This window comes from Antechinus flavipes, chromosome 3, assembly GCF_016432865.1.
Source record: "Antechinus flavipes isolate AdamAnt ecotype Samford, QLD, Australia chromosome 3, AdamAnt_v2, whole genome shotgun sequence".
In the NCBI taxonomy this organism is placed as follows: domain Eukaryota; kingdom Metazoa; phylum Chordata; class Mammalia; order Dasyuromorphia; family Dasyuridae; genus Antechinus; species Antechinus flavipes.
In genome coordinates, this window is record NC_067400.1 from 350,527,126 (window position 1) to 350,540,751 (window position 13,626).

Below are 13,626 nucleotides of genomic sequence, written 5' to 3' on the forward strand. Positions count from 1 at the left end.
ACTATCATCCTAAGTGGAAAATGCTAAGGAGTTATGTGTCTAAGAAAGGCTATAATGGTTGAGGAAAATAGACAGCTGGGAAGCAATATGAGGCACTATGTACCTGCTATTAGAGAGTCAGAATCACTAAAAGTAGAAAGGGAAGCAAAAGGGGAAGATTCTGCCACACACTGGCCCTGGGAATGCCAGCACAGAGTCAATCTGCAACATGGATTTTACACTTACTGTTTGGGACAGGTTTGACTTCTGTACTCTATAGTGGCTGACTATTGAGGGAAGATATTGTAGAGGGGACCAAACACAATAAAGGGGAATAAATAAATGTCCTTTAGTTCTTATAGTCTCAGTAGACAAAAAAAAAGAGTATTCCTGGGAAGATGGAAGTTTAACACAAATGAGGAAGAAGTGGATATTGTAAGGTGTGATAAATCAGTAGAAGGTTTTGTAGAAAAAACTGTGTTTGGAGTGAGGATTTGAAGGAGAAGATAGGGCATGGATTAATAAAGAAGAGCAGTATGGGGAGACATTTTGCATTTCAGGTATTTGGGAAAGTGAATGTAAAAATGTACTGAGTACTGAGTAGCACTGAGAAACATACCCTGAGTCCCAGTAGTATTGTAAAAAAAAAAAAAAATATGATAAATTATATTTTAAATGAGAAAGATAATATATGGGACATTTGAGTATTGACACAAATAAGTTTATTTATATATGTGAAGAACACAAAAATCTACATATATAACCCAATAATCCAAATATTCCATCTTTTATTATTCCTGTTTTTAAGAGAAAGAAACTGAGGCTCTAAAAGGTTAAATGACTTTTTCCAGGCGTCTTACAGCTAGTTCATGTTGGAGTTAGGATTTGAACCCAGATCCCCCAAGTATGGCTTTCCATGCATGATACCAGCCATATTGTCTCTCAAAGAAATTTGATATACTAGGTGTTTTGTGCCTGGGGAAGCCTCATGTCTTATGAAGGGATGTGATGACCGCATATTTAAAATCAGCTGGAGTCAGGAATTTAGGTTAAGGGAAAAATCTTCAATCTTTATTCTCAGTAGAGGTGAGGGAGGATTGCAATAGCAATATGGGCAAGTAGAATTGTGATAGCAATATGGGCAGCTGCAATAGGAAGCCAGCTAGCAGAGAAAGATCAGAGATGAAGGGTCATCGCAATGGCAATGCGAATAGCTGAGTCAAGACACCAGCCAGCAGTCTCTCCTTTCACTTCCCTTTCCACTCCCCTGCCTCCATCCACCAAAAATGTCATTTTCTCTACAACACATCAGGACTTGCACAAAGAGTGGGTGGGGGCCATTCTTTCTCCAAGCATATATATTAATAGAGTATGGTCCAATTACTATTTAGCCTCACGTGCTTGGGACCTCAGTGCATCAACTCAAGCCTCAGCCCATTACATCTCCCGCTTTCTTTTGTTTTAGAACACAGGTGGTCATGCCATCCCTGACTCCTCAGGGAGGTCAGAGCCCCCAAGGAGAGATGATCACGACCCCCCTGACTTCCCAGCAAGGGAGGTGAAAACACTAAAAAGGAGATAATCACGCCCTCCCTGACATCTCAGGAAGGGAAATGAAAAGCACCAAAGAGAAGTGGGAGTTGCTAGCGGGTTTCTGGGCTGAAGGGTCTTATGCACAAACCCATCAGCATGGGAGGTATTACACAAGAACATAGCAAAAACACACAGGCTATTAGTGATGACTCTCCCCACAGTCAGTGCAGGCTTGATGTGGTGTAACAAACATGAATTGTACACGCAAGTCTCGGTATAACAAACAATATAAATCAACATGGTGTTGTAAAAGATTGCCAGAAGTCCTAGAAGGAGAGTATGTAAACAGCAGTCATACATATGCCTTCTTCAGCAGCCAAAAGATAGTCCAAAACCAATCTATTGTCCATTGCTTCATCTATCAGGGAATCCAATGATCTCCCCAAGTTTTTGAAGTCCTGCGAAAGTCTTTTTATGTGTTAGGGAATCCAATGATTCCAGCAGATTTTGAAGTCCTGTAAGAGTCTTATCATTTCTCAGAAAATCCAATGATTCCTGAGGGCTTTCAAGTCTTATGTCTCAAAGAATCCAATGATTCCTGAGGGTTTTCAAGTCCTACAACAATCTTATGTCTCAGAAAATCCAATGATTCCTGAGGGTTTTCAAGTCCTACAACAATCTTATCATGTCTCAGAGAATCCAATGATTCCTGAGGGTTTTGAAGTCCAATGATTTTCTATGTCCATGAGTCAAACGCCATAACTGCCACACTCTTCCAATGGTGAGCACAATCAGCAACAGAACCACCCGATATTTCTTGGGTCTTCTCCTTCATTTCAAGGGTCTGTTCCGTCTCTCTGCAATGGACAAGGCGAATACGGCTCGTTGGCACCCATCTGATTCCTTCTCCACCTGTAGAGATACAAGCAAACCCTTTCCCCCAAGCAGTTAGCCTTTCTGGTCCCTTCCATTCACCACTTTCTGGGTCTCTCCACATCACCTGGTGATTATCTAAAGATAGTGGAGCTGCTCGCACTGGACACTGTCCTTCTGGTGGGTTATAAAACCTGTCTGTTGGAGCCAGTGCATCTTTGTCAAAAATCAAGAAGTTAATAGTAGAAAGGGTTAGATTTAGTAGTTCTCTAGTGTTACCTGTGGCTCCCCCTTTTTTTTTTGTTTTTGGAGCAGCGTCTTACTGTCTCTGTTTCTCCTCTCTACTATTGCCTGTTCTTGAGGATTAAAGGGTATGCCAGTTATGTGTAAAATCTTATACTGTGCACAAAAGTGTGCAAAATGTTTGGAGGTATATGCAGGACCATTGTCTGTTTTTATTGCTTGTGGCACACCCATAATGCAAATGCTTGTGTGAGGAATTCAGTGACCACTCGGGCTGTCTCTTTTGCTGCTGGTATGGCAAAAGTGAATCCTGAAAAGGTGTCTACCCTAACATGGATAAAAGACAGATGATCGAAAGATTTATAATGGGTCACATCCATTTGCCAGATTTCATTGGGTCTCAAACCATGAGGGTTCTTCCCTGGAGGCAGTGTAGGAGCGTGGAAAGGAAGGCAAGCTATACAGCTTTTTACTATGCTCCTAGCTTCCTCTTTTGTAATCCCAAATTGTAAATGCAAAGCTCGAGCAGCCTGATGGTATTTAGAATGGGATTCCTGGGCCTCCTGAAATAAAGGCGTACTGGCTAAGGTAGTTAAAAGGCTATCTGCCTTTGAATTCCTATCAAAAATAGGACCTGGAAGTCCACTATGTGAGTGGACATGCAAGATATAAATCTTTCCTGGATGCTTTCTCACTTGCTCCTGAAGTTCCTTAAAGAGCTGATATATATTAGAGGATGCAAATTTTATTTGGGCTGTGGCAATTCTTTGTACCACACCTACTGAATAGGCTGAATCAGAGATTATATTTATGTCTCCTGGGTAATAAGTGAGAGCTAGCATGATCGCATATAATTCATTCTGCTGAGTGGACTGAAAAGGAGTTCTGACTACTCTCTTTATAGTTAAGTCATGAGAGTATACAGCACAAATATTGTGTTTAGATGGATCTGTAAAGATAGTTGGTCCTTTAAGAGGAACTTTAGAAACTTTTTCTTCAAGAATCCATCGCCAATTATGTAAAAGTCTGGTTATCTTTAATGGAGACCCATGTGTAAAATTTGGAGCCATGGCTAATAAAATTTGCCACTCTGGGATGGTCTCACAGCACACATTAATTTATGTATTGGTGTAAAAGTGTATATCTTATCAGATCTTGTCCCAGATAATTGTACTGCTGCTTAATGGCCTTTAATAAAATTCTAGCCACAAGCACTGGGTAAGAGGTAAGGCTTTGTTCTGGTTGTGCCGGGAGGTTCACCCACTCTATCACACTGTCTCCTTGATGAAGGATTGCTGTGGGTGCCTCAGTGACTCTTTCATTGTGTCTGAATTCACAGTGACTGAACATTGGATAAAGCCAGTTCAACTTCTCTCAAAGCCTCTTGAGCTTCTTTTGTAAGCTGGCGTGGTGAATTTAAAGCACTGTCTCCCCTTAAAATGTCATATAATGGTTGTAACTGATAGGTAGTCAAGCCTAACACTGGTTGTATCCATTGGATATCTCCTATCAATTTCTGAAAATCATTTAAAGTGTTTAGTTTCTCTGTTCTTAAGGACAGTTTTTGTACTGTAAGCACCTTAGGGTATACTTCACATCCTAAATATTGAAAAGGAGCATGTCTTTGAATTTTCTTTTCAGCTATGTACAATTTGTAGTATCTTAGTGTTTCTATGGTCTTTTGTAGACATGCTTCTAGCATTTGTTCCTCAGGTGCACATCCCAATATATCATCCATATAATGTAATAGCATAACTTTTGGAAATGCTTTTCTTACTGGAGCAAGAGTAGCAGCAACATACATTTGACACATAGTGGGGCTGTTTTTCATTCCCTGTGGCAAAACTGTCCATTCATATCTTTTATAAGGCTCAGCTAAGTTAACGCTGGGCACTGAAAAGACAAATATTTTCATATCCTCCTTATCCAGAGGGATAGAATAGAAACAATCCTTAATATCGATGACCCAAAGAGGCCACTCTCTAGGCAATTGAGTAGGAGATGGAAGTCCAGGCTGAAGAGTTCCCATAGTTTCCATCTGTTCATTCACTTTTCTTAAATCAGTGAGCATCCTCCATTTTCCAGATTTCTTTTTTACAATGAACACTGGGGAATTCCAAGGACTTAGAGAAGGTTGTAAGTGCCCTTGTTCAAGCTGCTCCTGTACTATATCTAATAAGGTCTGAATTTTATCGCTACCTAAGGGCCACTGTTCTATCCACACTATTGTATCAGTTTTCCATTGGATAGGAACAGGTGAAAGTGTTGGCAGGCCTTCAACAGCAGCCCTGCTTAAAAAACCGAAGTACTCATTTTTAATCCTAATTGCTGTAAAACTTCTCTTCCCCACAGATTGATGGAGATTTTTTCAACTATAAAAGGAGTAAAAACTCCTTTTTTGCCTTCAAAAGTCCATTTCATAGGGGCAGCACTAACTTCAGCTGCTATTGATCCTCCTACTCCAGACATGTAGGTGTCTGCTTTAATCTTTGGCCAGTGACTGGGCCAATTGGCACCTGTACGACCTGCACTTGTGTCTACCAATCCTTCTAATGGTAGACCATTTATATAGATTGTGAGCTATTACAGCTGCTGTCCAGTATATTCCTGGATTTTGTGGTCTGGAGTCAGAATCTGGGTGACTATCATCAAGTTGCTTATTAGAATTCTGTATGAGTAAACCTGATGCTACTACTTCTCCTGGGTGATAAGTCACACATTGTCTACCTGTATTAGTGACTGGGATATTATCTACACATTCCCCAGTTTCCCACATCAGTGTGTGGATGGACACTGTTTTGTATGTATAAAAAGGAGGTGAAATGGTCAATCCTACTGTGCCTGGAGGTAAGGGATCCATAGGCTGGAGAGGAACAGATTTCACCTCTCCAGGGGGTATCTCAGTTGTCCTAGCTGCATACAGCTCTATTCTCCCCAATTGTAATTCCTTTCTGCCATCAAGTTGCTTCCTGGCTGGTTGGCTGTGTAATCCCCTTCTCCCATCATATGGCTTTCTGGCTGATTGGTCATGTCTGGGTACTGAACTTGTAGGCACTCTCTGAGTGCACCACTGGCTGCCATCCTGCCCCAAGTGTTTTTTGCCTTGGGCCCTGGGGCTGGGCCCCTCATCCTGTTTCCCTGAATCTGTCTACATTCTGAGGCCCAATGGAAGTCTCTGTTGCAATTTGGACATGGGGTATTGGGTCTTGTTCTCCCACCCTGTTTTCCCATTCTATCTCTATACCAACATCGAGCTTTCGGATGCCCAATTTTCCACACTGAAAGCATCTACGAGTCTCTCTGGAAGTTCCTTGCCAGGAGGGACTCGGTCTTCCCATGTTTGGATTTTGGGAAGTCTGTATCATAACCTAGCTATAAAAGGCATCTGTGCCCACTGTGGCACAGCGTCTTATGAGCTCCTCTAAAGGAGCATCCTTGCGCAGTCCTAGTATAATTCTTCTGCAAACCTCATTAGCATTTTCCTTAGCAAGTTGCCTTATCAAAATGTCTGTTATTGCATTTTCTCCATTTGTTCTTGTGATAGCTGTCTGCAAACGTCCCACAAAGTCAGCAAAGGGTTCATTTGGCCCTTGTGTTATTTTTGTGAAGGCCCCACCCTTGTCATCTTTATTGTGGAGAGAAGCCCATGCTTTGATAGCATTAGCAGCAATTTTCTCATATGCTGCTATGGAATAATTAATCTGTACTGCAACGTCTGCATAGGAGACTACACCTGTTAGTAGGTCACAGGTGATTGCAGCATGAACTCCACTTTGACTATTTTGTTGGGCTTGTATCCTACAGAGCTCACTATATTCACAAAGCCACAAGTAGTTTTGTCCAGGTTCTAGGCATATCTTTGCTATAGATTTCCAGTCATCAGGGGTCAAGATTTCAAAAGCCAAATTTTGTAATAACATCTTAACATAAGCTGATGTAGCCCCATAAAGAGTGCAAACCTTTTTCAGGTCTTTGAGGATTTCTATATCAAAAGGAGCATATTTTCTACTTTCTTGACCTGAAGAATTAAACTGTTGAATTACAAGAAAAATGTGGTTAAAATTCCAATACATTTCTCCCTTCAGCTTTGGCCTTAATTAGTCCCTTTTGCAATCTACTCATAGAAGTGGCTGGATGCTGGGAGGGGGGGAGGTGCTGCTGCTGTCACTCCCCCCCCCCCCCCACTACCCTTCCTCCCTCCATCCTGGAGGGTGGAGTTGATGGAGGGGAGTCAATTACCTGCTCCTTAGGTGGGGCTGAAGCTGCCTCAGATTCACTACATCCTTGAGCCTCACTTAAGTCTCCATGCCCTGTGGGGATATGGTCATTAATCTGTTCTTTGTCTTCCTCCTTTATCTCAGGCTTCCCCATTTGGCTATTCCTAGAGGCCAACTGTATTGTATTGTATAAATAGAATGCCTCGATGGAAATTGAATGAGGACCGTTTTCATTGTAATATGCGAAGAGCTGTTGCCCAATCAAAGTCCAATTACCTGGAGAGATTTGTTCTTCCTCTAAGAACCAAGGGGAGGTGTGTTTTAATGTACCAAGAAGTCTAGCTGTCTGTTCCCAAGTTATAAGTAGCCCTTGATCGTCTGTCAGCTTAAGCAGGCTTTCTATAGCACCACTCCTGGGTGGGGGTGGGGGTGGGGAAGGTTGGGGTGGGAGATGGAGAATCTTTAGCTAGGATCTGTCCCATTTCAGCCAGAAGAGGTTACTAGTTTAGTCTATTATACTCACCTAAGTTCCTGGTCACTGGAGACTTCTTCAGTGAAAGTAGGGTCCTTGGTTCCCGTGCTTGGGTGCCAAATGTGATGACCACGTATTTAAAATCAGCTGGAGTCTGGAATTCAGGTTAAGAGGAAAATCTTCAATCTTTATTCTCAGTAGAGGTGAGGGGGGACTGCGATAGCAATATGGGCAGCTGCGACAAGAAGCCAGCTAGCAGAGGGGGATTGGAGATGAAAGGCCGTTGCAATAGCAATACGAGCAGCTGTGTCAAGATGCCAGCCAGCAGTCTCTCCTTTCACTTCCCTTTCCACTCCCTTGCCTCCACCCACCAAAAACGTCATTTCCTATACAACACATCAGGACTTGCACAAAGATTGGGCGGGGGTCATTCTTTCTCCAAGCATATATATTAATAGAGTATGGTCCAATTACTATTTAGCCTCACGTGCTTAGGACCTCAGTGCATCAACTCAAGCCTCAGCCCATTACAAAGGAAATAGAAGTTTAGAAAGTATAGCAAATCATGGGATTTTAGATGTAGAGCTTCCATGAAGCAAAGAAATGATCTAATTCAATTCTTTCATTTTACAGATGAGGAAATTGAGAGCTGGGGAAGTTAGTGAGCATCAAAGCTAGAACGTAGACCCAGGTCCCTGGCAGAACCAATGTTCTTTCCACTGTATCGTGATAGAGAAATCTGCCTTTCCTGCCCTGGGAGTTCTAGATTGGGCCAGTTAAATTAACTTTCTACATTCTAATACTGTGGTTCTTTCTCTTGACAGGGCTTGGTGGTGGCTGTACTCTACTGCTTCCTTAATGGGGAGGTAGGTATTTATAGACTACTTGAGAAGAGTAAAAAATTTCTAGTTCAGAGAAGAAAAGGCACCTACAGTACTTTGGGGTGGGTGGGTGGGGTGGGAATGTCTGGAATGGGTTGGTGCTGGGGGTAAGAGACTCTGGGACACATACAGGAGAAAAGAGACCTGGAGTCTTCCCCATTTCAGGCCAAATCCCAGCCTGGTTCTAGTCTTTGTGTAGCACACACATAATACTGCCTTGACTTCTTTTGGATCTATCTGGTTATGCCCTTTGGCTCCTATAAAAGATGACATTTAAGAATCTAGGAAGAAAGAAACCATGAAAAGATAGTAGATTCCCTTAAATCCCTTAAAGCAGCAGAGGAGTTGGTCATGTTGGATAATCCTCTGCCTCTTTGTGACTGCTCTATTCCATATAGCACTCGTTTTTAAAGATTCTTAAGGGTCTTTACAGTAGGTTCTGAAATTTCTCATCTCTGCGTGTACTGATTGTAGAATCAGTAATCAAAGCAGTTTCTCTCATCTCCTCACTAATGCCCCCCTCCCCCCAATAGAGATATTTAGGAGAGTTTACCAATAAGTTACCAATTACTTGTTAAGTTCTTGCTGTGTCTCCCACTCCTTGTTGGGTGTTGCATAGGAGACAAAATGGTAGAGACAAGAAACAATGTTATCAATTATGTTACAGAGCTGTGTTCTATTCTGTGTTTGGGATTCATTATTATATTACCATGAAATGATATCAGGTCAAACTTACTTGGGCTTTTGTCAATTTAATATATGGTCTTTGAAAGAAGAATTGTTATCAATCAACAAATATGTATTAAGTACTACTATTTGCTAAGCACTATTCTACGTGCTGAGAATACAAACATAAAAGAGAAATAATTGGACCCTCAAGGAGCTTAAATTCCCCTGAGGGTTTGGGGTGAATAGTCAGGAAGGAATGGAAGGTTTCAGGCTTGTGGCACAGAAGGAGCAAAGGTGAAGAGCTGAGAATGAATGTGATATATATGTGTGTGGATCATCTTGGTTAGAAGATGCTTTTCTTGTCTCTGGGGGCAGGTGCAGTTGGAGATCCAGAGAAAGTGGCGACAGCGGCGCTTGAATAACTGGTTCTGGATGCGTCCATCACTGAGTTCTTCCTTCAACAGTGGAACTAGTGGCCTTACCCACATGACTAAATCCAGCCCTTTGGAGCAGGGCACAGGAACTGCCTGGAAAGGCAGTGTCATCTGAAGGGCTAGTATATGAGGGAGGTATTGTTGAGGATCCGGAGCACTGACAGGCACTGGATTGTCCTGAAAAGGTATAAGAGACAGGTGTCAGTAAAGATAGGTTTCTCTGAGAGGTCACTACATTCTAGGGAGCCATCAAAACAGAAATATCCTCCATAGCAATGGTGATAACTACCATGTTTCCAGCCTGGGTATACTTCCTCTTGCTTTTTCCTTTTTTTTAAGTGCCAGTTCCTGATTTCACTTGGTTACCTCCCTACCTTAATTCTTGGTCCAGTCTCTATGAGATAAGAAGAAAGGAATTAAAATAGTTTTGAGTATGTGCAGAGGAAGTGACTGGGAGGGAGAAGAGACTTGAAGCCATGTCATAGGAAGGATGGTGGGTATTTTCAGGAAAATAATTGTTTTCAAACATTTGAAGGATTACCCTATAGAAGTGAGAGTATATCTTATCTATGTATGTGATTCCATGGGCCTAATTAAAACCAATTGGTGGAATTTATAAATATATAAACATTGGCTCAGCAGAAGAATCTTTTGATAAAGAAAGCTCTCCAATAACACAATGACCACTAAGCAAACATTATAGTAGTGGAAATTTATGCACTCAGCATAAAGTTGGACTGAATGACTTTTGACACTTCTTCCTCTCTGGATTCTGTGATTTTTGTCTGGAGGCAAGAGGAAAATGAATTCAGTGAGAGTAGTTGGGATGCTGTCTTTTGGTCCCAGTTGGGATAGTTGGACATTTGGATAGGGGAAAGTGTTGAAAACCAGCAGTCTGTTACAATGAAGGTTCTGTTTAGTGCTCCATACCTGAAGGGGAAGAGAAGAAAAGGATGTGTTAATAAATCCTGACAGTGGTAGTAATAGTTATAGGAAAGACATTTTGGGAATGTCTTTTATAGGACATTATAGAATTTATAGGAAAGATTTGGAAGAAGGAATTGGGGATTTCAGGTTTCTTCTTACTCTCATAGGAATTTGAACATATGGAAAGGGCAATTCACCTTTATGGACTTCTCCATCTTTCTCCTCTTCCTTACACTTAGTAGAAGGTCAGAGAAGCCTTTTGAATCATGTAATTCTTCTCCTTATTCATTCTTAACTCTTGTAAAATAGTGTAAAGAGGTAAATTTGGTCTCTAGTTCTCTTCTCCCTCCTTCCTCATCTCTCATACAACTTTTTCAGTGTTTCATGCTTCTCTCCGGCCAACTACTATAATCACAGTCACACCACGCCCACCATTGGAATTTACCTGTTTTGTATTCTGTACCTCACGCTCCCTGGGCTGTCTAAGGTGACAACTAATGTAGCAATCTAATAAATGACAGGTACTGAAGTGGAAAGAGAACTGAATTTTGATTCAAAGGACATATGGGGGAAGCTAATTGGCACAGTGATGGAGCATGATTCCGAGAATCAGGAGGACTCCATATTTTACCTCAGGCACTTGACACTTACTAGCCCCAGTTGCCTTCCCCAACACAAACAAAAAGACAAGGGTTCAAATCCTTACTTTGATACTTAATATCTGTACAAATTTGGGGAGTTCATTTAATGTTATGACCAGCACAACACAAATGGGCTAGTGGCAGTTGAAAATAAGGAGATGGGGTTGCTGATAATTAACAGAACCATTTATTGAGAGAAATCATGTTGCTTATATCTCTTAAAACCGTATGTTACTATGAAAGGCATTGTTCTGTAACCAACCCTGGTTTCTGTTTTCTATGATCTAACTCTGAAGCATGTTGTTGGTTTCTAATGACTCAAATTTATATAAAGTTCACAATGCCCCAGTAATTGTGCCAGAACTTTATGTTTTCCCATGATTTCAAGCTTAAATGCACACTTGATTAATCTTAGGAGGAGGGGAACATCTCAGTTACTGAAGTTTCTAGCTTCCTGGGAGTGTTTATTGTTTATTGAGGTGCTCTCAAGTCTTGAAGTTGAGATGCTGCCTGAAGACATTCTCAGCAATTCTTTTAATTATGGTTAGAAAACAGCCTACCAGAGTAGGTCCATAGATACAGATACATATAAATAAAATTACAGCAAATGCTACGAGTATAATTTCATGCCCAATAGCACTGAATGTTCCTTGTGCTCTTTTAATCCAGTCAGCAATTGTTTGGGCAATCTGGTCAGGTTCTAGATTTTCATGTGATTATCTAACATATCAGCAATCTTTTGAAGATCTTCAATATCCAATGTAATATTTGAGTTTCCCCAAAATTCATTCAAGTTATTTCTAATTTTAGTTCATTCCCATTCTGACTCATCATATTCCTTATTTATCTTACAGAAATTAATGAACCTGTAATCACACACCATTTTTTGTCTAGTCCTCAATATTTCCACTTTTTGTCTTATTTCAAGGACATCCTCCCTTAATTGATTTATAGCTTCATTTAAAACTCCTTTTTTTATTTTATTGCACATAGCAAATCTTTTAGAGATGTTCAGAGTAAATTGATGCAAATAATTAACTTGAACCACTTGATTTTGAATAGTGGTTACAGACATAGCAATCGAAGCACTGGAAGCTAAAATAGAAATTAATGCAATTATACCAAAAAACAACACATGAAATACATCTTTTTTTTTTTTCCTACTTTTGCTGAGTAAATGTTCAATGTTCTCCAAGGAATAGTCTGCTCAAGTGTGATACCAATTATCACTCTGTATAGGTAACATATTAAATGAAGGCTTCATGATAACAAACACAATACTGGTATTAACCTTACTTCCTATGCATTCAGAAACTTTGCATTCCCTGCAAGTAATATTATAAACTCCTTCTACCTTTGTAATTGTCATTTGGCCAATTTTTCCCCACATGAAAGCATAATCATTCCCCAAACATGCCTGCTCAGTAGCATTATATAATACATTCCTTTTTTCCATTCTGAAAATATCCTTCTAAAGGAGTGAATGGTAATGTGATTTTACAAACCTGCTCATTCCCCTTTTGATTATTTCCCTACCAATTCAGTTTGGGGTAACCCCCATGCATATGGTGATTATGAAAGTCATATTTCTAAGACACAATTCTGATTCTAAATTGTATGACAAAGTCTCTGCTCTGTTCTACAGTCCAGAAAAGGAGAATCAGCTTCTTCAGAGTCCCATAAGTCCCCCACCTGGATAGGGTGATATATGGATTCCCCAATTAGTTGTTTCATAGTTCTGTCCCAATATATTCATAATGATTGTTGTTAGATTGAGGAAATGTTGTATGCTTTGTGGCACCACAGACTTAAAGCCTTTTTTATACAATTGGAGGGTTGCAACATTCCTATTAGTCAAAAGCCTATGAAAAGGATCACATTTATAACAAAAATGACAGCTGTCAAAGCTAGCATTTGTAATAACACAGGGAAGGATCTTTAGTAAGTCCAGGAAATTTTAATTTAATTATTGAACTATTTGACTCCCCTCCATGCTTATTAACATCAAATTCCTTAACTAAATATTGAGATCCATTACCATACAATACAATTTCAGGAATGTATTCTCCTCATTCAACTACTCTCACCCAAAGCTGGCTTTGTATAATGCCCCAGAAGATTTTAGGTTTTCTTTTCTCAATTTAAGTTGTGCCAGCACTAGGGCCAATTGCAGGAGCCATACCTCTGGATTCCCTTATGGTGCAGTTGGCCTCTTCAAGTCTTCTTTTATCTTCATGCTCTGGATAATTTGGATAGGGTGGCTACATCTGTCCAGGATCCATGTGTCATGTGTCTTCTTCATGTGTGGAAATACAAAGAAAACTCTGACCCCAAATTATTACCTACTCAGAGCCCCTCCAAGATCCCATTGACATCCTTCTACCTCACATATTGTGATGGAGGGGGAGGGCAGGTGGTAGAGCTGGCCCCTTAATCTTTTCTCTTCCTCTTTCTTTGAGGAAAAATGATATAGTGAAGAAAAAAATAAGTCAGCTGGGGTGTGGGACATATTATTCAATGTGAGATAATTAATAGTATATAATCCTTTAGCAAATCTATTCTTGGGGCACTTCTCCCCCTCTTTTTGTTTATCAAGAATGATTTCAAAGTTCTATTCTTACTCTCTACTTCTCCTGGTTTTGATAAGCAACTTTTTATAAAGTTATACAAAGAGAGAATATCAGAAGAGACTACCTGAAGGCCTTTCTCTTTACAAACTATTTTTTATTAAAGCTTTTTATTTTTCAAAACATATGA

General features: G+C 40.4%; 1 protein-coding gene and 1 long non-coding RNA gene across 2 annotated transcripts in view; one reads left to right on the plus strand and one right to left on the minus strand.

Annotated features, from left to right (window-relative positions):
- SCTR (secretin receptor) overlaps positions 1-13,626 on the plus strand; it is an 87,797-nt gene extending 74,171 nt beyond the window's left edge. The window contains exons 12-13 of the mRNA XM_051985744.1: positions 8,142-8,183; positions 9,243-13,626. Of these exons, the coding sequence (XP_051841704.1) occupies positions 8,142-8,183; positions 9,243-9,416 (216 nt within the window). The 3' untranslated portion in view covers positions 9,417-13,626. The remainder of the gene's footprint in view (positions 1-8,141; positions 8,184-9,242) is intronic.
- LOC127554330 (uncharacterized) lies at positions 679-8,232 on the minus strand. Its single transcript, XR_007951949.1, has 2 exons — positions 7,369-8,232; positions 679-2,369 (listed from the first exon to the last, which is right to left on the minus strand). It is a non-coding gene; the product is annotated as an uncharacterized LOC127554330 (long non-coding RNA).